The sequence below is a fragment of the Mustela nigripes genome, chromosome 17 (genome assembly GCF_022355385.1).
Source record: "Mustela nigripes isolate SB6536 chromosome 17, MUSNIG.SB6536, whole genome shotgun sequence".
NCBI classification, from domain to species: Eukaryota; Metazoa; Chordata; class Mammalia; order Carnivora; family Mustelidae; genus Mustela; species Mustela nigripes.
This window is the reverse complement of record NC_081573.1, coordinates 14,515,377-14,539,126: the sequence shown is the minus strand read 5'-3', so window position 1 is coordinate 14,539,126 and position 23,750 is coordinate 14,515,377. Positions and strand designations below refer to the sequence as shown.

The window sequence follows — 23,750 nt, the reverse complement described above, 5'->3', positions numbered from 1 at the left end:
GGGGAACAGGCACTCTGCCTCCTTCACTCTCAGGAACCCAGGTGGCTATATTCCCCTAGGAGGGCCCCCTCCTGGTTTCAGATATTTTCCAATTCTTCCTGGAAACCCCTCCCCCACCATTCCTCAGCCCGCCAACTCCTCCCCAGAAAAACCTACAGGCCTCTTCCTTTCTTGCCAAGAAACAGGTATCCCTCCCGCCCCTTTTCTTATGGGACTCAGCGGCCATCTACTTGGTCTGCCTGCCCTCTGCTGGCCTAACGCCGGTACTGCAGGGACCCTCTGCTAGCTCTCCCAAGGAGAAACAGACACAGAACTGAGATCTCTTGAATTCCTGCATTTTAATTTCCTTAGGGGCTCAGACGTTCAGGTCCTAGGGGTCCCAGTCCCCAGTTTCTTCAGAGACTCCGACATCAGGAATCCAGTTCCTCAGCTCAGAGGTCAACGAAAGAAAGACAACTTCTCTTGGAGCCAGGCTTCAGTGAGGTCATCAGTGGTGCGGATTTCAAACACCTAGGCAGGGAGAGTTCTCCGCATTAAGACCCACTCAGGAAGTGAAGTAGTGAGCCCTCTGGCCCCTTCCCCCACTCAGAACAGGAGCCCAGACCCTCGGGCTCTACCTCCCTAGCCTTGGGGAGCCTCAGCCCCAGGCCCAGACCTTTGTGAGCTCTGCCGTCTGCACCAGTCTGTTTTTACTCCCTGCGTACATCATCTGCTGTTCAGGCTTGCAGCCTGCGTGCAAAAGAAGAGAAAAGAGAGTAACTAGGGGACCCCGCTTATCACTAAGGCCCTGGTTATGTCCTGCAGGCCCTGAAGTTTTCGAAGGGTCCTGGGAGCTGTTCTAAGGTGGTCTCTTGAAGCCATACTCAGGGTTTGGGGGCTGTTTGGGGGAGGGACTTGTTATGCTGAGGGTCCCAGGAGAGGGTTTAGAGGCCACGTAGGAGTTTCTAAATAAAAGGGAGAGGTTAACTGGCTTGCACACCTTGAGACTGAGGAGGACAGGTGGGCTCTTAAGGAATCTGAGCTCGCACCCCCACCCCAACACCCATGCGCCACACATGCTGCACACTCACACAGTCACCAGTCACACATACCTGCACCCACGGACATGCTCTTGCACACCCCAAGCACAGAATCTAAGACCCTCTTGTGGGGACAGGGAGAGCCGTGCCTCACCCACAGGACTGGAGAAGATGAAGCACAACGGGTAGGACACTCGGCCATCCTCGTGCACGTACTTATAGCTGTAAACCACAAACCTACACCAGCCAAAGGGAAATCAAATTCAGTACTTCCGCCTGAAGCCCGGGCCCAATGCCCATTACCGGAGTCCACAGTCTTGAAATCTTGCCTGAGTCTGAGAACCTAGGTCTAACAAATGAGACCCCAGTATACAGGCAGTGAAAACAAAAGGATGAAAAATACTCATTGTAAGTGCTTGTTTGATTCACAATAACCCCCTGACACAAGTGCTCTTGTTATTCCCATACTTCAGATGGGAAAACCGAGGCCCAGAGTCACTTAACTGGATTTCTGTGGATACAGGAAAGATTTGAGCCCAGGGAATTCGTGTCGGAGTGTAAAGGCTCAAGAACTACGTGGGACCATCCAAAGCTCTAGACCTTTGGGACGAAGGCCAGCGCCCATCATTTGCCAAGCCCAGGGCAAAATGGAAATGTGGGGCCTGCTGTTCAAAAGGCAAGAGAAAAAAAAAGGCAAGAGAAAAGCTGTTCCCTTTGCTCCACAGTCTCTCTCCAGACTGGTCACTGGCTCTTTAAACTTACTACTTCAAGTTGGGCTCTCTTGGGCATGGGGACACTCACAGGGCAAGTACACCCCCTGGCTCGCTTGTAGACAGACCTTGGAAATTGTCATGCAGGGGGTGTCTGCCAACCCTGACTCTGACTCTGACCCTCCCCTATCTGCACTCAGACCCCCTGCCTGGGACAGAGGGTAGCAGCGACCAGGGGAGAACCTGACCAACCAGGGCTGATGGAGGGACCATGTGTGAGCTGAAGGCGGCTCCAAGCCCCCAGTACATGCTCCACTTGTCCCACCAGACTTTACACAAAACACGAACTCAAAGATAAAACTATAAAAAATTTCCAGATGGCAGGCAGCCGCAGAGCACTAAGCCCCATCTGTGTTTGAGACTCCCTTCTGTGCATGGGACCCAGCGTGACTACACTTGTCAGACACCTGGGGAGCTGGTCCTGGCTGGGATGGAGAGCCTGAGATGGCGGGTCAAAATCCTGGTGCACCCCAAATTCACTCCAGTGGAGATGTAAAATAACATGACTAGGCTTCACAGGAGTGTCGAAGACCTCCTTTGTACTAGCTTAGGAGGCTTCACACAGGATTCTCCCCAATCATTAAAGGTCAAACAACTCCACTTCCCAAAGTATTCTCAGGCATTGAAAAAGGAAAATTTCATTTTTTGTTTAATGAAGTGCAATCACGAGACTGAAATCTGACAATGTTTGTACAGAAAACAAAAGAAAGCAAGTTCTAATATCACATGACTACCAGTGTAAAATTCTGCAATAAAATATTAGTATACAAACAAAAAGTCCTAGGGTGTGAATTCATGGCCTCGAACCCAGACCAGAACCCGCGATTAATACTGGAATCCAAGGGGTCCCTCAGTCTGTTCCTTCATCATCACCCTCACCCCTCCCTGGCCTGACCCTCCCCTCACTATCCCCAAGATACCTGGGCTGTCTCTCTGGCAACTCTGTTTTTAGTTCCTCTGGAGAAATGTTCTAGGCGTGAGGGGGGAGAAAAAGCAAAGACCGTCATTAAGTAAGGTCAACCTATGTGCCTAGGCACTGGTCTAAGAAACACACATAGATTAACTCACTGATTTCTCCCACAATTCTGTGCAGTAGCTTCTCCTCTTAGCCCCACTTTACAGGTGAGCAAACAGGCCCAGGGTGGTTAAGACGCTGGTCCAAGGTTGTGGAGAGCGAGCCGCAGGATTCAGATTTGAATCTGGGTTCAAATTGTAACCATTTTGCTACACTGTCTTTTAGAGGACCTGAGAGGGCCCAGCTCCTAGTTGATCCCCCCCCCACCGCCCCATCAAACAGCCCCAGCCTCCATGGGCTACCCCCTCAAATCCTTACCACAACACTACGAAGTAAGCCTTATTAGCATCCCTGTGTGACTGATAAAGACATCGAGGCAAGAAAAGGGGAGGTCTATCCTTTTATGCAGGATTTCCACTAGCTTTTTGTTGATTTATCTGGAAACTTTCATTTACATGCCAATAAAATATCATCATCGTTGTCATCACCATCATCATTTTATTGAGCATATTCTATGTGCCAGGCCCACTTCTAGGCCCATGACAAGGATTAAAGCACTAAATCATAGACCTACCTAAGAGGTAGGTTCAGGTAGGTACAGATATCCCCATTTCACAGATGAGAAAACAGAGACCTATATAGGTGAAGTCTCTTGCCTCAAGTCACAACTGAGCTGGGATTTGACCTCCAGTCCTGTCTAAACCCCGAAGTCAGGCTCGTAGCATCAGTTCCAGCCCCCTGGTTCTTTCTCCCAGTCCCACCCTGCCCTATTCGGTGGCCCCCTCCATCCCATCCCTCACCTGAAATTCTTCCTCAAGCACGACCATCTGCCGGTCCTTGTCCACCTTCACTGGGGAGGAATGGCATATGGGGGTTAGTTGCCCCTTCCATCCAGTGGGGACACTAGCCAGACTTCCTTCTTGGCCCCACCCCCTCCGCCAACCTTCCAGGGGAGGAGATGACACTCACTGATCATGGCTGCATTGTCTGTCTCTTTTCTGAAGCGAAATTTTCTCAGCTTTTCCTTTAGTTCAGGGTCCACCTCACACACCACCAGGGAATCCGACTGCCAGAGAAGCCCAGGAAGAGCTTAAGAGAGCGTAAGCTCCCCACCCCACCCCGTCAACTTCCCTAAACCTCAGTTTCCCCAACTACTAATGAAGAGGTGGGCCTGACGGCCCACAGGACGCCCCGGGTACATTAGGGAAAAGGTGCTTTCCGCAGGTGGGTGCCACCCCTTACCAGTGCAAGCGTTTGGGGAGCAGGGCAGAGGCTGGGCTCCAGCCCTCTAGGCAGGTGCCCTCAGGGAGCAATTGAGGATCTGCTTGCTAGGGACTAAACCCGGAGCCAGAATCTCTATTCCCCCAGCCAGGCCGTTTGCTGCAATGGGGTCACCCTCCCAGCCCCTGACTAGCCCCCAGGCTGACCTTCACCCAGGCAATCTCCCAACCCCAACCCCACCCCAGCCCCCAGCCCTTCCCATACACCCCCTCAGCCCCCTAACCATGACTTTTCTGTCCACAGGCCTCTTCTTTTCTCAGTTCCGCTGTCTTCTAGAGTTGGGGACCAGGGCTGCAGGGGGAGGGGTGTGGGGCAGGGGAAAGGTTTCATCCAACACCACATCCTGTTTATGCCCATTCTGGGACAACTGTCTCAGAGGGCTCCTCCCCTTCCTTCCTTCCCCTCATCTGCCAGGACCTCCCAGGCTTTGCAATCACCCAGACCCAGATTCAAATGCTGCCTTGCTGTGTGACCCTAGCTAGGTAGCTTCATCCCTCTGATTCAGGATTCCTGTAGGGATAAAACAGCCTTACATACCTCCTGGCATGGTGGACATGCTCTACACTGTACATAAGAGCAAGGTCTGGGGCGCCTCTGTGGCTCAGTGGGTTAGGGCCTCTGCCTTTGGCTGGGGTCATGTTCTCAGGGTCCTGGGATCAGCTGCATCGGGCTCTTTGCTCGGCAGGGGGCCTGCTTCCTTCTCTCTCTCTCTGCCTGCCTCTCTGCTTACTTGAGAGAGATAGCTCTTTAGCTCCTCCCCTCCTCCAGTAAGTTCTCCTGGATCGTCCCCACTCTGGAATATTTTAATTTAATTTAAGTTAATATTTTAATTCCAGAGTAGAAAAGGGGAGCTTAGGGATGTTTGCTAGCCTAACTGATACCCACCGTATTGATGGGGATATCGAGATTCCACATTATCCTGTGGAGACTCCACTCCATTATTCCAGGTAATGCTGGATTTTTTCCTGCACTTATTCAGCCTCAGGGCCTAATAACGGGCCTTACAACAATGGTGTCCAGTTGTGTCAGACCAGTACTCCCTTTTTTATTAAGTGCATTTTGTGTTGCCCCCTTTCCCACCATGAAATCAAAGTCCTAGATATTGTAACCTACTTATACCACAAACCCCTACCCCCCCAAATCAATACAGTGTCCTGTCATATAAAGGAGAAATAAAAGGGAAGTAATTTATGGGAAAATTCCCTGTATTTCAGTGAGAAAATAAAAGCCAACAAGAGACTCTTCACTAGGGGCGCCTGGGTGGCTCAGTGGGTTAAAGCCTCTGCCTTGACTCAGGTCATGATCCCAGGATGGGATCAAGCCCCGCATCAGGCTCTCTGCTCAGCGGGGTAGCCTGCTTCCCCATCTCTCTCTGCCTGCCTCTCTGTCTACTTGTGATCTCTGTCAAATAAATAAAATCTTTGAAAAAAAAAAAAGAGAGACTCTTCACAGGTTCCTGCTCCCCAGTGGCTGGCCCGCCATATTGGTTCAGCTTCCCCCCACCCCCAACCCTCACCTTCCTGAATCCCTCCACAGGCACTGGATCCCACCCCTCCCCCCGACGGACAGGGGTTATTAGAGCTATTCTCCCTTTCCCTGCATCATCAATGTTCCCATCCCTACTAGATCTTTCCTCTCAGTCTACATATAGGGTTGTCTTCCTTCTTTTTTTTTTTTTTTAATATTTTTTAGATTTTATTTATTTGAGAGAGACAGAGAGAGCGCGCGCACGAGAGGGGAGGTCAGAGGGAGAAGCAGACTCCCCATGGAGCTGGGAGCCCGATGAGGGACTCGATCCTGGGACTCACAAATCATGACCTGAGCTGAAGGTAGTCACTCAACCAACTGAACTACCCAGGCGCCCTGGGTTGTCTTCCTTCTTACAAATGAAGAACCCTATCTCCCGTCCAGCATTGCCCATTCATTTCCTTCCCTTTTCAGCAAAACTTCTCTAAAGAATCATCTATACTTGCTGCCTCCAATGTCTCCTCCTGATTTTTTCAACTCTCTCCCAGCAGATTGTGACTCCTGTCCCCATCCCCTGACGTAGCCTTGTCTGGGCCACCAATTATGGTGTTGGACTTACTGGTCAATTCTCAGTCTTTGTCTGTTGTGCCCTGGCAGCTGCATGTGTCACCATCCATCCTTCTCTGTGCCCTGAATTAACACTTTCTTCACTTGGCTTTCAGGACAACACCCTGGCCTGGGTTTCCTCTGAGTGTTCTGGCTGTGCTCCTTCTCGGCCTCTTGCTGATTCTTCCTATTTTTTTTTTTTTAAAGATTTTATTTATTTATTTGACAGAGAGAGATCACAAGCAGGCAGAGAGGAGGAAGCAGGCTCCCTGCTGAGCAGAGAGCCCGATGCGGGGCTCGATCCCAGGACCCTGAGATCATGACCTGGGCCAAAGGCAGCGGCTTAACGTACTGAGCCACCCAGGCGCCCCTGATTCTTCCTTTTAACAGTGGGGTGTCCCAGGGCTCAGTCCTTCATCTCCTTCTCTTTTTCACCTACCGTCCTCTCCTGATCTCATCCAGTCTCTTGGCTTTCAAAGGGCATACCCCAATTATTTCTCCAGCCTAGGTTTCTCTGTGGACTCTACATAGACTCCTACATCCAGCTGCTAAGCTGATTATTTCCACATGGATGTCTCAGTCATCCTTAACCTGTCTCATTCCTCTCACTGTACATCAGAATTGTCAGTTCTGAACTTGGATATGTAACCAGAACCTCCCCATCACCCCCCTCCATGCACGGCCCATACCCTGGTCCCCCAAATCTTCATCTCCTGCTTGAACTCTTGCAGCAACCTCCTCACTGTCCCCTTGTGCCCACCCCCCCCACAGACACACTATTTTTCAGAGGACTGCCATAGGGATCCTAATAAAACCCAAGGCAGATGACACACTTCCTCTCTCAAATCCTCCTACAGCCTCCATGTTATTTGGGTAAAAGCTAGTTGTAAAAGCTAGAATCCTTACAGTGGCCTTTATCTGCCACCACCCCTCCTCCATTACCACCTGGACCTTGTCTTCTCCTACCCTCCCCTCTTTGGTCACTCCATTGCAGCCACATTATCCTCTTTGTGGTTCTGTGAATAAGCCTGCCACTGGGCCTTTGCACTTGCTGTTCCCTCTTTTAGGAAACTTCTTTCCCTTATGGCTTACCCCTTCCTTTCTTCAGATCTCTGCTCAAACCTCACCTGATCACACCTTTCCCCCAGCTAAAACAGTGCTGACCTCATCACTCCATCCCCTCAGCTTGCTTTATTTTTCCCTGTAGTACTTATCACCAAGTCACATTATATTTATTTATTTATCGTGTCCCCTGGAGGTGCCTGGGTGGCTCAGTGGGTTAAGCCTCTGTCTTCGGCTCAGGTCATGATCTCAGGGTCCTGGGATCGAGCCCCACATGGGCTCTCTGCTCAGCAGGGAGCCTGCTTCCCCCTCTGCCTACTTGTGATCTCTCTGTCAAAATAAATAAATAAATAACATCTATTTATTGTGTTCCCTCAACCAGAATTTAAGCTTCAGGCATGAATGTAAGCTTTGTTCCATTGCTGAATTTCTAGAAACAAGGTTCTAGTGAACCTTGAAGCCCCTGACACATATTAGGTACTTGAGTATCACTGAATGAATAAATGAAATGGTATCTATTGAACTACTCTACATGCCACGAAGGTTTTTGCTTAAACAGAGGAGGTAATGGATGGGATTCCATACCCTCTGCCAGCCTGGCTTGAAATGAACTTTCCTCACTGCATTTTCCTGTCTGGCTGTCCCTTCTCAATCTTGGACAGATGCCCATTCCTTTGCTCAAACCTTAGGTGTCCTCCTTTCTTAGGGTTCTGTTGAGTCCTTGTCTCCATTCATCCTTCGTATCCTCCAAGGCTAGATCACCCACAGCTTCAATTACCATCTTTGATGAACCTCAAATCTTGGTTTCCGGCCCCAAGTTCTCTTAAGCTCCAGACCCATCTCTGTGCAGCCTCCTGCCCGCCCCCGCCCCCCCCCCACCCGCACCTCCGCCCCGCTGCTGGGTAGCCCACACTGAACTCAGCATCTTCCAAACTTGCTTCTCTTCTGGGTCTCCTTTTGAGGGAGAAACCACTAACCCCTAAACCCCCCATCCAGAGGCCTTGTCTAGGATTTCAATCTCTCTCCCGGCTCTGCAGCCAGCCAGTCCCAAGACAGGTTCACTAGGCCTCCTGGGCGTCTCTTCCACCCACACCTCCTCCCTTTCCCACAGTCCCACCCCGGTGCAAACGCCCCTGTTCCACCCCAACTGCCTCCCTTTACTGAAGGCCCCAGTTTTATTCCCTCCAATCCACGCTCCATATGAAAGCCGGAGCCATCTTTCCAAATCCCCAACTCACCATGACTCTCCCTGACTTGAAGCCCTTCCATGGCTCCCTAGCGTCCTCAAGACAAGCCCAAACTCCCTCAAGTGGCCAAACATCTGGCCACAGCTCATTTCCCACCACTCCTTGCCCGGAACTCTACACTCCGTCCACCCCGACTGTATTTTCTTTGGAGTTCCTCAAAGACGCCATGTCTCGGTCACCTTCTGGGTGAGGGCCCCCGCTCCGCTTAGTCACCAGATCCAGGAAAGCTTGCGGAATGAACAGATTACAATAGTCAAAGCAACAACTCCCATTTGTTGACGACCTCCATTGTGCCAAGCGCTTTCTACGCATCGTCTCTTTCAATCCTATTCCCACTTGGGACACGAAGCAGCAAGTTCAGACAGAGTTGCGGTGATCGAGCTGAGCGTCCAGAGCCTGAGCGCCAAACTGTAACCTGGCCGCTCGGGCCCACTTGGGCCCAGGCCTTAGGCGGACGGTGCAAGAGGGGAGGGGAGGCAGGCCTTGAACACCAGATTCAGGAATTGTGACCTAGCTCGCGGCCGCTGAGGTAGACGCGCGCGAGACTGCCCCCTGCGGACGGGGAGGCCTAATCCCCGGCTCCCCCGCGCCCGTCGCCCATGGCAACGCCGCGCGCGCGCCCCGCCCGCCCGCCCCCAGGTCCCGGAGGGGCCGACTGCCCGTCAGCCCCGCGGTCAACCAATCCCAGCGCGTGGGGGGCGGGCCTCTTGGGCTTCGCTCAACCCCCAGCGTTCCCCTCTCCGCCAGGACCCCGCCTTTCTCCGCGCGCACCTCCCGCCCTTCGGGCTGCCCTCGCCGCCCGTTGGCGGGCGCGCCGTTCGTCACCGCGGCGTGAGCTAATGCCGGCGAGCAGCGGCCCCGGCGGGGCGGGGCCAGGGGCGGTGACGCACGGCGCGGTGACGCAGCGCGACGGCGGCGGCGGCGGCGGCGGCGGCGGCGGCGGTGGTGGTCGGTGCGGGAGGAGGGAGGGGAGCTCGCGGGCCGGAGAGGGGGAGACGGCGGCGGCGGGGGCCTGAGGAGGCCCGAGCGGCGGCGGCGGCGGCGGAGGCCGAGGCGGTGAGTCGCGGACAGGGCCGGGCGGCGGCAGGGCGGCGGCGGGTCGGGGCGCGCGGGGCTCACCTCAGGGCGCCCCAGGCCGCGCGGGCGGCCCCGCCCCCTCAGGGACCCCGAGCGGCGGGCGGCGGCGAGCGCGGGCCTCGGGGGTCCCGGCCCTCGAGAGAATCCCCCACCCTCGACCCCCGAGTCGCCCGCCCAGGCCGCCTGGGAAGCTTTTCTCTGAAACCCTCCTCACCCCCTGGGGACCGCGGGGGGCGGGGGGCCCCCCCCCCCCCCCCCCCCCCCCCGCAGGTCTGCCTCAGACACCTCCTTGGAGGGCGTTCCCACAGCCACGCCAAAGCCGCCCCAGAGCCCCCTTGAAAACCCGCACCCCTCCTCCTGCCCGAAATCTTTCCGAAAGACCCCCCGCCCCCCCTCCCCGCCTTACGTCCACAGAATCTTGTCCAGACGCCGGGTTAGGTCTCGGAAATCTTCCCCAGCGAACCCCTCCTCTGGCCCCAGATCCCCATCCTCCTCCTCCGTCCAGAAATATTCCCCGGAGGCCACTCCTCATCTATTCCAACAATGTGTGTCATATCTCCTCCCCGAGCCTCCCTCATAAGCCCTAAAAATCTCCTGCAGTCTCCCTGAGATCCCCTCCAGACCCCGCACATTCCAGAAATCTTCCCCGGAGACCTATTTCGCATATCTCCACAATCTCCTCAGGTCTTCCGCCTCATAGGTCCCAAGAATTTTCCCTCCTACCTACCCCCACACCAGAAATCACCTGGGAGATGTTTCACACATGGCCCCCAAATCTCCAAACCCCTCCCTGCCACCATGTCCTTTGGAATGCCCCTGATATACCCTGAAATTCTTCCTCAGAGACTTTGAAATGTCCTCACATCCCCAAAATTCACCTGGAGGACCCTCCCTCCACCCAAGCGCCAGCCATCTCCCATACACACTCCCCCTTTGCGAAGTCATTCCTTAGGACCCTTCCACAGATCCCAAAGATTTTGGGTCCCCCAAGTCTCACCAGCCTGAAATGCCTTAGAGATCACCCTCACATACCCCAAGAATCTTCCCCCAAGACCACCCTCACTTCTCCCAAATGTCTCCTCCAGAGAGTCACTGAAATCTTTGGAGAACTCATATCCCATATTCCAAAAGCCTTTTCCACAAGCCCTGTTACCTATCCCAACTCTTTCTTGGTAACTTACACCACATGTTCCACAGATGTCTTCAGGATTCAAAAAAGGTCCCTTGTAGTCTCTGATATCCTCTAGAATTCTCTTTAGATGACCCTTGAAAATTCCCCTTTCTAGACTGGCTTTTAGTTGAAGTTTCAAAACCTGTTAAATTTTAAGACTCTTCATGATCTCTGTGAGATGCAGTTTTTCCAAGATGTCCTCACATCTTCTCAGAGACCTCGGCAATCCCTTGAGCTCTCCTGGTATAAGCCCTTGAAAACCCTCCCAGAGACCCTTCCGACACACCCCCAGAACCCACAGAATCACTGTTCAGAGCTCCTGCCTTACTAAGACACTTTTCCTAGAGACTTCCCTCCCTGAGCTCTTCCTCACAGGTTCCCTCACATCCTCTAGAACCTCCTCCCTATTCAGTCTTCCCTTAAAATAACTGAGGTCCTGCTCTTAGAAAGTCCCAGAATTCTTTCTGAAAGACCTTCTACCCTGACATTCCCACATTCTACTCAGAAGACCCACTTGTCCCATACTTTATCTTTCGAAGACTTTACTCAGAGGTTTCTCCTCATCTAAGCTCAGCTAAGCTTAGGAGTTCCTGAAAAGATCTCTGCCATCCTGCCACAGCACATCCAAAGCCTTTCTCTGGAGACCACACCTCCTGCAGACACCCTTTAGAGAATTTTCTTCAAAATTGCCCTGCATGGACAACCTAATCCTTAGCACTTTCTGAGACTTCTTCGGAACATTGCCTCATGCTTCCATTCAGTACCCTATCAGATTTACCCCTTTTAGGATTCCTGTTTATATCCTCTTACCATCTCTGTTCTTTTTTCTTTGAAATCAACTCAGAGATCCTTCTCAGCTTTGAGTCTCCTTCCCCACATTGTCCCTTCAGAGGTCCCCAGCATCTTCCAGGTTCCCCTCACCCTCTAGAGCCTCCACTGTCTCCTTTTAATGAAAAGATCCTCAAGAGACAGCCTCACCTCTTGAAATCTCAACCTTCAGAAACAGGCCGTTTTGGTTTTTTAGGTTTCATCCTCAAAGACGACTCCTCCCTTTGGAGATTGAGAGACCCTCAACCCCCCCTTAGAGACTTCCTGAGGACTCCCCCATTTTCTTTTCAGCAGCCTTCTCCTTCCTTTTCCCGTTTGAGGGCCTCCTCACTAAAGAATCCCTTCCCCTATACCAGTGATCCTTAAAGCACGGTCCTTGGGCCAGCAGCATCAACATCACCTGGGAACTGGTTAGAAATGCAGGTTCTTGGGTCCAGCCCAGACCTATTGAACCTGAAGACCTGAGAGTAGGATCCAGCAGTCTGTTTTTAGGGACCCACCTGGTGATTCTGGTGCATGCTTGAGTTTGAGAACCATTGTCCCCCAAGAAGATTTCCCTTTTGCCACAGAAAGCCCCCTGAAAGATGCTTCAGGGTATACCTCTGAACTCCTGCCCACCCCCATTTTCCTGAGAGTTCCCTTTGTGAAATATCCATCTTCCAAAAAGTCTGCCTTCTTGAAAGGATTCTGGCTTCTCTCAGAGGTTACCCCACCCTCTGAGCAATTACTTCATATTCTACCTTCAAATGGTTTATTTACAGGTCTCTCTCAGCACTTTCACCTTCTGGCTTCCCTTCTACACCATACCCCAGCCTTTGGGGCTTTGCTTCAAATTGATATCTCCTTGAACACATGTCCATTTCTAATCTTCATCTGTTTCTCTCCACGTAGGCACTCTCCCTTTAAGACACCCTCAGGTCTTTTCATTCTCTGTGTCTTACTGTTGAGAGTCCTCTCTTTTACTTCTTAGAGCACTACTCACCTTCTCCCTTGTAGTTTTTCATGTACTTGTCTACTCATCCTCACTGGACTAGCCAGTTTGGAAAGTACTGGGATGTGTCTTACTTGTCTCTGAATCCCACACTGGGATCTGCCCTCTGTAAGTTACTGGGAATTATTAGAGAATGGGCAACTTCTCCTGCATTTGGCAAGAAATCTCTTAAGTTTTTCAGATCTCACTCCCCATTCAGGTTCTATACACCTTCCCTACCCCCTCTTGTCCTCTCTCTCTACCCAGCTCCCATTGTCTCTCCTCCTAGAAGAGGCTGTCTTGCCCCTCCTACTGCTGTTTGAGGGACTTTTCTGTGTGCTCATTCCTGATTCTGAGCTGCCTTAGGTCCTATTCTTGGTGACCTGCAGCCCATCCTGGTTAGCTTCTCACCTTTGTAAGTCTGGGGCCTCCACAGGGCTCTCAGCTTTCTCTGAGGGATTCTGTTTCTCTCTAGGGTCTAGAAGAGGAAACAGAGATCACAGGATAAACAGTGGGGCCTGCCTTCAGTGCGCTCACAGTACATTAGAGGTTTTGGGCAGGTACATGGGACAGAACATGAGGTACAAATATATGCTGTGGAAATTTGGCAGTGAAAGAGGGATCCTTTTATTTGTAAAGCCTTCATGGAAAGGTGGTTTGGGGGCTCGGTGATGTTCCACAGGAGTTGGGACAGTGGTGAGTAGCCTTCTAGACAGTTAACAGCTTTGCAGTGGGCCAAAGGCAAGAAGAAGGCCTCCTCATCTCCCACCCATGCATCTCTTCTCTTCACTTAAAGGACAGAGATGAAAGAAAACAGATCTCTTCGATCTCTGTTGTATTTGCCAGCTGCACTTTTGTGACCCATAGAGTGATAATACTAATGGCTACTATTTATTGAGTAATTACTATTTGCCAGTCACTGTCTAAACGCTTCACATGTATTCTCATCTCGTGTTCCTCATAGGAACCCTATGAGGTAGGTAAGCTACAATTAATTTCATTTTACGAATGGTGAAATTGAAGACAGGTGGCACAAATAGGTCTCTGGACCCTGTCAATCCCAAGATGATAGTGCCATGAGTCATAGAGTTGGATTTTCTGTTCCGATAGGGTTGGGTGCAGTGAGGCGTTGTAGCATAATGGTTAAGTATGCTGATTCTGGGGCCAGACAGGATTTCCATCCCACATGGTCACTTACCAGTTTTGTGACCTAGAATAATTACTTAAATTTTATTCTAGTTCTTAGTTTCCACATCTAAAAAATGAAACTAATAATGATATTCTATATTATAAAATTATTGTAAGGATTGAACTAGTTAATACATATAAAGTATCTAGAACAGTGCCCTGTGTATAACTGCTCAGTGTTACCAAGAATAAATGGCTCATAAATAAATGGCTTAGGTGAGCCTGTACTCCAGAGACGAAAATGACAGAACCTTAGTTCGAACTGGTTTAATCAAAAAAGAGAATTAATTGGCTTGTGTTACTAAAAAGTCCAGGTCTAGATTGGCTTCAGACCTAGCTTTATCCAGGAGTTCAAACACTCTTCTCAGTAATCTCTGCCCATTTCTCCAAAGAGTTAGCTTCATCCTCAACAGGTTTCTACTTGTGGTGACTAAAATGGCCTCCAGCAACTCCAGGCTTACATCCTACCTCCTTAACAGCCTTAGTGGAAAGACAACTCTTTCCTGAGAACCCCAGTGTGAAAACAGTTTCTTCCCTGAATAAGTGTGAAGTAACAGAAGATCCTTAGGGACATGTTTGGGGTTTTATACCCTGGAATTGTCTCTTGCTTGCTGAGGTTGCTGTGATTCCATACCACAACCTTACTGAGTACTGGTGACAGTCTCCCTCCTCCCTTGTTCTTCAGCCCTAGTCATTCTCCACTCTGTGATTGTTTGGATCCAGAGAGTCAATGGTTAGCCTGACCCAACCATACTTTCCTTTGGGATCTTACTGATAGAGACAGGGAAGAGATGGCTGCCCAGTTTTCATGGTAGCTCCAGGGTAGGGTAGCGGAATCCAGGAGTAGTGGTGTTCAGTTTTGTACTTCAACTTTGGGTTTTTTGGACTCTGAACTTTGTGAAGAGTTAGGTAAATTACTTTGAGTAGAGTTTTGTTTTGTTCTAGTGTAAATTTGTTGAATAGAGTCTGTTGAGGGCAGGTTATAGAACAGTGTTTGCAGTATAAAAGTCTAGTGTTTGCAGTCAACTCTAGCAGTTAAACAATTTATGGAGGCACTTTATGGAGGCACTGAAGAAACAGTCGAGGTATTGGAACTCATGGTGCTTACATTCTGATGGGGCAGTGGAGAGATACATAAACAAATCTGTGATATGTGCTATGAAGAAATTAAAACAGTAGAGTGAAAAAGAGGGTGGCTATGGCCACCATATTCAGAATGGTCAGAATTGGCCTCTGAGGATGTGACAATTGAACCTGATAACCTCAAAGATGAGAAGGCATAATTGTGGGGTGATCTTGGAGTGGGGCATTCCAGTCTAAGCATTGTTTTATGTGGAGAAAGGACTGCTGTAAGGGTTGTGGTGGCGGGAGGGGGAATATTTCACAGATATATTGAAGGTGTGCTTGCTGTGTGCCAGGTGCTATGCTAGGAACTGAAAACATAGCCATGAATAATAGAGCCACAGTCTTTCCTTCCCTCATGGATCTTACAGTCTAGGCATTTCTGGAAGAGCTGCAGCCTTCAAAGAAATGCCTTTGGATGATATCAGACCAAAAACTCCTTCCTGGGGAGATGAGGAAGACTGGGGCACATATGAACCCAGATCTGATTGATGGGAGGGAACCAGCCATGTGGTGATCTGGTAAGAACATTTCAGGTAGAGGGGTCAACAAAAGTGACAGAAACCTTGAGATGTGTTCAAGGAACAACAAGGAAACCAGTGTAAGGGAGAAGGGGCAAGGGATTGGAGAGGTTGACAGAGTCTAGATCACATAGGACCTTGTGGGCCTTGGTAAGGAGTTCATATGTTTATTTAAGAGACTTGGGAAGCTATAGAGGGTTTTTAAAACAAGACAGTGACATGGTCTGACTTCGTTACTTCCTTTTTTCTTTTTTTGTTGAATTTTCACTGGTGGGCACCTGGGTGGCTCAGTTGGTTAAGCAACTGCCTTCAGCTCAAGTCATGGTCCCAGAATCTTGGGATCGAGCCCCGCATCGGGTTCCCAGCTCCATGGGGAGCCCGCTTCTCTCTCTAACCTTCTCAGCTCTCATGCTCTCACTCTCTCTCAAATAAATAATTAAAATCTTAAAAAAAAAAAAAAAAAAAAAGAATGTTCATTGGTTTCTGCAAGGAAAACAGGTAAAAATGGAAGCAGGAGGTTGATTAGGAGGCATTACGTTTGTCCAGATGAAAAAAGATGATAACTTGAATATGGTGGTGGCAGTAAAAAATGAGAGAACTAGATGTATTTTCAGTATAGAGAAAATAGGACTTAATAATGGAATTAGAGAGCTGGGGGGTGAGGGGTAGGGAGAGGATGGTTGGGTTAAAGGATATTGTGGAGGGTATGTGCTATGGTGAGTGCTGTGAAGTGTGTAGGCCTGACGATTCACAGACCTGTACCCCTAGGGCTAATAATACATTATATGTTAATAAAAAGTTAAAAATTAAAATAATGGGATTAGAGAGAGAGAGAGGAATCCAGGATGATAGTAGCTAACCGCTCTATAAGTAGGTACTATTTTAAACCCATTTTACAGATGAGAAAACAGTCACAGCAAGGTGAAATCTCTTGCCCAAAGTTACATAGGTAGTAAATGGTAGGATTCTGTTTCCAACCCAGACAGCATAGTCCCAGAGCCACTTGAGTTTTGGGAAAGAAAAAGGAGGGCATGTTAAGTTGATGTTAAGAAAAAAAGAATTATCAAGACCAGATGAATAGATCTTATGGAAGAGAAAGGAGTCCAGGATGACTTTAAGAAATTCTCAGTTGTCCACAAGAAGGTGATAGTTGAACCTGTGGGAGTTGATTATCAAGTGAAGGATACTAGTATAGAGAAAGGAAAGAGCTAAAGATGGAGTTACATTGGTGAAGGGTCAACACATTTAAGCATGGGATGAGTGAAAGAGAGCAATACATGGGGGCAAGGGGGACAGGATACCAGCTTCCTCTCTACTTCAAGTTTTCCCACAGCTTTCCAGAAGGCCCTGCCTGGCTTCTTCCCTCCTCTCCCTCTGTTCCCGAGAACTATTCATACAAAAGCCTCATTCTTGGCTGAGGCAATATTATATATATTTTGTGTACATATTTCAAGAGTTTCTGAAAATAATGGTTGATCTTTATAAAAAAGAAGTTGAGCTCCCTTGGCATCTGACATTCTCCTGTTCTTCTCAAGTCAGGATAGTGAGTTAACCTTAGGTAACTAGCCTGGTACCTTATTCATGAAGTATGAGTTCTTCAGAGGCCTAGGTGGGTGCTATAGAAGGGCTAAGAATGGGTAAGAAGGTTAACAGGACCCCCTTATTTATCCAGAGATGTTGGCATTAAAGGGTTTACCTTTTGCCCAACTTTTCTAGGCAATGGAAGTGAACTTATAGGAGGTTGTAACATTCTTAGGAACAAGCAAGAGCTCTTAAGCTGGACAGACTGGCCTTGAAAATCTCAGCTTAGCTGGATATAGTCTTAGGAGGCTTAACCTTTTCTGTGTCTGTTTCTCCTTTTGTGAAATGAGGATAATAATGTGTGTGTACATCTGTGGAATACACGTGTACCTCGTATATATATGTGAAATATAGCATATATGTTGTTTTTAGAATCAAATGAACTCATCCACAAAAAGCTGTTAGCATGAGGTCTAGCATATGACACGATAGGTGGTACAGGGAAATATGCTAAGCATTCGTATAGGTATTTTTATACACATTGTTTCATTTTATTCTTACAACAAGATTCACTGAGGAAGAAACTGAGTTACTTGCTTAAGGTCAACAGAGTAAGTAAGTATCAGCAGGAGAGCCCAGGTTTCAGCCATATCTGACTCCACAGTCTGGCTTCTGAATGAGGAGAGCTGACCTGCAGAGGTACCTCCTATCTGTGGGCCACCTCTTGCTGTTTGAAGCCAAAGAGGGGAGCCTAGTGAACAGTTTTTCCTAGAACCTCTTAGCCAATTTTGGCTTCATTTCCCACCTTCCAGGGTTGATAGATGCTTCGAAAGAAGGTTACTTGGTCCGTTGAAGACCAAATATGGCAGCGGTAATATTGGGACTGTCCAAGAGGCTTTTGCCATAGGGGTCCACCTCTAGAGTCTTGCCTCAAAGGAGAGAGTCATTTTTGGTCACATGAATACAAGACCAGAGAAGTGGTGAGTTCTGTTTTTGTATGGGAGCAGTCAAGGCTCTTCTAACTTCAGGTGATAGAAACACAACGCCAACTGTCCTTAGCCCAAAAGGAATTTATTGGTCCATATAACTGAAGAGTTTGAGGTGAGGAGGCTTCACGCTAGCTGGATTTGATCCAGAGCTTCAAATGTGAACAAGGCTCCCTCTTTGTCCCCTTACCTCTTGACTCTGCTTTCATCTGTGTCAGCTTCATTCTGAGACAGGCTCTCACTATGAGGTAGCAGAAGTGGCAGCCAGTAACATCAGGAGATGTTGCATAATGTGAGCAGCTCTAATGGAGAACTTATTCTCCCCAGTAGTTCCAGCAGGAATCCAGTGAGGACTTTCTTGGCCAGTAGATTTTCTGTGTCTCCTCCTGGAGCCAAGGAAGACAGTTAATTTTCCAGAGGTACCAGAAGATGGGAATGGCTGTCTGGCAAGCAGATCCACCAGAATCCATCACCGTAAAGTGCCTTGCAGTAGTCGGTGCTGATGCCTCTTTCCTGGCCATCATATCAGCGCAGCCCTTCCCTTCTCATTGCTTACCAAGCACCCAGGACAGGAAGTAGCTGGGGACCTCTGGCCCTTCAATGGAAGAAGGCCATACAGTCCTCTCCAGTCACTATCCACACCAAACACCCAGCATCCTTCTATCCTAAAAGTGACTGTTGCTCTAAACCCCCTAGTGTTTAATGAGGATTGTCAGAACCATGGCTGGGCATTAGATTCTCTGTGCCAGTCATGTTCCCGAGCAGCTGGGTGGCATGAGAGAGAAGGATAGTTAGCGGACTTTTGGTCTTTTCCGAGTTTGTGTCCATCTATTCCGAGGACTACAGGCCACAGGCTTTGTTTGTTTCTTAGATAGTGGTTTGTTTTTGCTGTTTTAATGTGAATTTGTTTCCAATATTTAAAAATAGCTGAATTTTATTTAAAAATCCTGATTTCTGGTTCCTCTTTAAAAGAACAAACAAAAAACTAAAAAAAAACCCTGAGCTACTAAACCTAACAATACTGGGCCCACATTCCCCCCTGGCAGCAGTTGATTAGAACTAAAATAAGTGACTTCTCCCTTTAGACAGGGTAAGTGCTTTCAACTCACTGTAGTCCTCACCAGCGTTCTTCATTCAAAACCTGGCCATAACTATTAAGTGTCATGTTTGAGGCCCTGCCCTCTCCCACAGCATTACTTATTTGGGGAAAGAAGCTGGTCAGCAGTTTATTTGGGGGGCACAGTGATGTTGCTTAGGAAAAGTAACAACTCAGTAAAAGTTTATAGGAAAGAGAGTGCACATCTTTGGTCTTGTTCGTGGATTTGGTCATCTTTTTGCCGTAAATGCTGTTGGCATATCAAACGTCTCGTCACAAATGTTCCCTCTGAAATAGTAACATGTCCTTCTATCTTATGAGTTGCTACCCAGTGAAGGAATCCCTCCCACTCCCAAGGGATGTTCATCTAGCCTCCACTTGACCACTTCCAGCAGCCAAGGAGCTTATTACCTCCTCACATGGCAGCCAGTTCCTTTCTTGGACAGATATATTATTTTAAAATTCTTCCTTATGTTGAGGCAGCTGCTGTCTCCTTGGGGCCGAAAGCCACAAAATGCTGGAGCTGGGAAGGGAAACTGATTATTTCAGGCATGTGAACTACCACTCATCCATCCTGCATCCAGGGCAAACATTGGTAATCAATCAAGTGTTCTTTCTCACTGAACCGGAAGTAGAATGCAATCATAAAACTTTCTCAAATAAAATTTTTTGAAAATTACGAAAGTAATATATGTTTACTTGCAACTAGTGAAATGCTACAAAGTTATATGAAGAAAGTTAATAATTCCTTCTTCTCTCCAAGGTAACCAATGTGAACAGCCCAGGGTGTGTCCTTGTACACATTTCTTTATACACATGCGTATATAGATGCTGTAAGATATATAAGGGTTTTTGTGTGGCTTTTTATCTTTTTATAAAAATGCAGTTGTATTGTGTGTATTACTACAGAGCTTATCATCCCTGTAGGTTGGTGGTTAAAAGATCAAACACTATATAGTTCTGTTGTGTTTTTTGTATTCTGCTATCAGGATCAAGCATGTTTTTAAAAGCTATCCCATCGTGTGAGGTGTGTCCCCAGTTTATTATCCCATACAGTATCCCATCATGTGAGGTGTGTCCCCAGTTTATTAATCATCGTCCTTTGATGGCTGTTCCTGTTGTTCCATTTCTTTGGGATCCTTCTCACCACCGTGCTCCAAGCAGCCTCTACCAGTCGTTTGGAGTTAGCCTCTGAGGTAAAACCCATTTGTTGTGTCTGATCCAGTCTGGCTCCTTACACATTGCAGGGAAGGGAAGCAGACTAGTTTAAAGATCAAAGTGAATCAGTGTCTGGGGCAAGACTAGAACTGAATTTTCTTGACTCTCTACATTTCCCATATCACCTCTGACTTCCAGCCATTTTCCCTGGTTCTCCTCTGGAATAAAAGAACAAATCTAATTCCTCTTCTGTGTGCTACCCCTTCAGATATTCGAAGTCAGTTATGCCATTCTTTCTGAGTCTTTTCTTCCCCTGGAGAAATTTCCCTAGTGCCTTCAAATTTTTCTCTTGGGACAAGGTTTCTAAATCTGTTTACCATCCAGTGGGCCATTCCTTCTATCATCTTCTCGCCCTGAGGCTGTAGAAATCTCAAGTGTGACTTTCATGCTTACCATCTTTACTCATTCTTTCAACAAATACATATTGAGCACCATCTATGTGCCATTCACTGTTCTGGGCACCGGGTGATCCTATAGCTTGCTTTTTGATGGAAAGAGAAACAACAAAAATAAGATGATGGTACCTGAGAGTGTCAAATTATATAGAAGAAATAGTATTAATATGACAGACTCCTTAGATTGGATGGTCAGGGAAGCTCTCTCAGGAAGTAACTTTGAGCTGAAACCTGAGTGACAAGTAGGGGCCAGCCATAAGTAGGTCTGGAGGAAGAGAATTCCAGTGAATAAGAAATCTTGGTACAAGATGAGGCTGGAGAGGCCACGGGAGTCTTGCAGGGCCCTGTAGGCCAAGATATGGTCAGGTTTAGTTTAGGTTTCATTTAAGTGCAGTGGGAAGTCATTGGAGGATTTAAGCCAGGAGGCAACGATTGATTTCCTTTTAAAAAAAGATTTCTGGGGACACCTGGCTGGCTCAGTCAGAAGAGTGTACAAATCTCGATCTTGAGGTCATGAGTTCAATCCCCACATTGAGTGTAGAGATAAATAAAAGGGTATCTGGGAGATCTGTTTAACTTGGAACACATTTCATTTCCCCTGTGCTTTTCCTTATATCCAAAAGGATTGACATCTGGGCCAGTTTGCTCTGTTCAGGCTGTCCCACAGAGGATTTGCCAGGTGAACCACAGCCATCTTCAGATGGACCTCACAGCCCTGCTCAGCAGGAGCATGGAAGTTCAGGGAGATGGCAGTAGCTCTCTAAGATCTGAGCCCAGTAGGTTCAGTGGGTCTTTGTGTGGAGTTCTCAGTCCTTTGGCAGCCAGAAGGAGATGGAGCCAAATGTGGTTTGGGGATAGAGCCAAGGCACTGGTTGCAGGAGAGACAGGGAAATGTGAGTGGAGACCTGGAGCTCAAGACATTTAGAGAAAGGCTTCAGAGTAGTGTCCAGAAATCAGTCAACTGAAGAATAGGCCTGTTGTCTGCCCAGTTAACACTGCTCCTGTGTAGTTCCTGTCTGAGAGAAGAATTTGGACACTTTCTTGCTTGGGAGTTGTTTTTTTTTTTTTCTTTAAGATTTTATTTATCTATTTGACAGGGAGATCACAAGTAGGCAGAGAAGCACATAGAGAGAGAGGAAGAAGCAGGCTCCCTGCTGAGCAGAGAACCTGATGTAGGGCTCTATCCCAGAACCCTGGGATCATGACCTGAGCCGAAGGCAGAGGCTTTAATGCACTGAACCACCCAGGCTCCCCTCTCGGGAGTTTTTTTTACTTTGGATGTAACCCCTCTCAGGTTGGTATCCTCTGTGCTCTTAGGAGTCTGGATGACAGTCTGGAGTCTTTGGGAACCAAGGGGACTTACCAACCCAGAGGACTTGGGTCAGGAGTAATCTTCAGGGGAATGAAGAAGTCTGGGGGAGACTCACCTCAGAGCAGAGATGAGTGAGAGCTTAGAGATCAGAGGTACACCTTTCTCAGAGTGACAGAGCTGGGTTGAAGGAGGTGAGATCCCCCAGCCTGTTGGAAATCTTTGAAAAAGACTTTGTCCGTCCCTGTACCCACGACACTGAGGCAGTTACTGATCAGTTAGCTATCTGCATACTCGAGATCTGCACTGGGATCACCACTTACATTGTCCACTCACATCTTTGCTTTGTGAGGCTTAGATTGAAATAATATAAACTGCATGTAGTCCTCTTACCAGGTGAGCCATCACTCTTTCCCACTCTCAGAAGAGGTGGCCAGAGACCAGCAAGGTCAAGACATGTGCTGGGGGTCATGTGTCACCTGGAACCAGGTCTCCATTAATTTAGATCTTTCCCTATAGTGTGCAGCCCCTCCTATTTCCCATCTCCGGAAAATCCTACCAACTTACTCTGCTTCCTTTGGCCCTGTGACAGTGAGGCTTGCTGGGCAACATTTTCTCCTTAGTCTCTCTGAATCCCAATCAAGCTTTTTCTCTGAATCTGTAGATTGGAAGGAAAATTGGTTTTTTATCTGGTAATTGGCTTCCATCTTTCTCCCCGGGGACTCAGCAGAGCAGAAACCCTGAAAAAGGAAGGCATGAAGCCTCCTTACCCCCTCAGCCAGCACTAACCACACCAGTTCAGCCCTTTCATTCTGTCTGACCCCCTTACTTCCTTTTCTAGGAGCCTGGAGAGGTGTGGCTGGACCAAGACCTCCCCCGATGTGAGCAGGTTTCATCCTCCCCCCACTGCCCGTTGCCGCCGCACCAGGGAACGTCCTCAAGCCCTGGCCCTCAGGGGAGAGGTAACAGGAGCCCCGAGCCGAGACCATGTGACGGCGCTGGCCCTCGCCACCGCCGTCCCCTCCACCGTGGCCCCAGGCCCGGCACCATGATGTTCCGAGACCAGGTGGGCATCCTCGCTGGTTGGTTCAAGGGCTGGAATGAGTGTGAGCAAACGGTGGCCCTGCTGTCACTTCTGAAGCGGGTCACTCGCACCCAGGCCCGCTTCCTGCAGCTCTGCCTGGAGCACTCGCTAGCGGACTGCAATGACATCCACCTGCTGGAGTCGGAGGCCAACAGTGCTGGTGAGTCTCCACCCCTAGAGACAAGCACAGTGGAAGGGAGACCTGGAACAAGAGCTGATGTCAGATAGTGGAGGAGGCCCACCCCCACAGTGGTGCTGAGGAATGTGGGTTCTGAGCTTGTTGATGGGTAGGGAGTCCCTGACCTCCCAAATCATCATCATAGGTCTCTTGGGGCTATGTTGTTGCCAGATGTACTGAGATGTGGGGCTTCCTGGGGAGGACAGTGCAAACTGGGAACATCCCTTGGCAGAGGAAGAGTTACATAGGTGGCTTGTCTAGGTGACAGAGGAAGAGACTAAAGTCATTACTGTGAAAGGATTTGGAAGCTGAGCAAATAATTCATTTCTCAAGCTTCAGGATGCAGAGCTAGGAGGGAATTTTAGAATTCTTCCAAAATTTACTAGTCATCTTAAACTTTTCTTTACTCCCAAAGGTAAGTTGGACTTAAGGGATAAACAGCTTCAAGAGAGTTTTGAGTTTAGATATGGTCCCTATCAGTTCCTTCAGCACTTAGTAGAGAGATACTCTGTGTCCCATGAGGTTGGTGTTGGGATGGCTGAGCCAGGCGTCTATAAAACTGTCTGTCCCAAGACCCCTAGTTGTAGACAAGAGTCAGGCCAGAGAATCCTCTCAGGGG

The 23,750-nt window shown here is 48.7% G+C and overlaps 2 protein-coding genes across 6 annotated transcripts in view; one reads left to right on the top strand and one right to left on the bottom strand.

The window, feature by feature from the left end:
• Positions 1–319: 319 nt before the first annotated feature.
• On the bottom strand, positions 320–8,948 carry GMFG (glia maturation factor gamma). 4 transcript variants are annotated; one of them, XM_059383787.1, is made up of 8 exons: positions 8,647–8,948; positions 4,309–4,376; positions 3,774–3,870; positions 3,605–3,654; positions 2,710–2,759; positions 1,174–1,256; positions 656–729; positions 320–510 (listed from the first exon to the last, which is right to left on the bottom strand). In XM_059383787.1, exons 2-8 carry the CDS (start codon positions 4,309–4,311, stop codon positions 439–441), a joined length of 429 nt encoding a protein of 142 aa, XP_059239770.1. In that variant the 5' UTR covers positions 4,312–4,376; positions 8,647–8,948; the 3' UTR covers positions 320–438. The 4 variants fall into 4 exon arrangements, with proteins under 4 accessions (XP_059239770.1, XP_059239769.1, XP_059239772.1 ...); XM_059383786.1 differs by lacking the exon at positions 8,647–8,948 and adding an exon at positions 8,459–8,544; XM_059383789.1 differs by lacking the exon at positions 4,309–4,376 and having other exon boundaries at positions 8,647–8,947.
• A 458-nt stretch (positions 8,949–9,406) lies between these two features.
• The window catches only part of SAMD4B (sterile alpha motif domain containing 4B), a 38,607-nt gene continuing 24,263 nt past the window's right edge, over positions 9,407–23,750 (top strand). Inside the window, exons 1-2 of one of the 2 annotated variants that reach the window (XM_059383782.1) lie at positions 9,407–9,523; positions 22,711–22,935. Coding sequence is in view for 1 of the 2 variants with exons in the window: in XM_059383781.1 (XP_059239764.1) it covers positions 22,918–23,113 (196 nt within the window). In the remaining variant the exon portion in view is untranslated. Of the gene's footprint in view, positions 9,524–22,710; positions 23,114–23,750 lie in introns of both variants that reach the window. The other variant, XM_059383781.1, reaches the window with a different exon arrangement.

Bases quoted from the DNA above. Each gene is read 5' to 3' on its own strand.
- GMFG (XM_059383787.1), bottom strand. The intron at 3,655-3,773 runs GTGAGTGTCATC...ATTCCTCCCCAG, and splicing joins AGACAATGCAGCCATGATCA to TGAAGGTGGACAAGGACCGG. The intron at 1,257-2,709 runs GTATCTTGGGGA...TGGCTGGTGTAG, and splicing joins TTGCCAGAGAGACAGCCCAG to GTTTGTGGTTTACAGCTATA.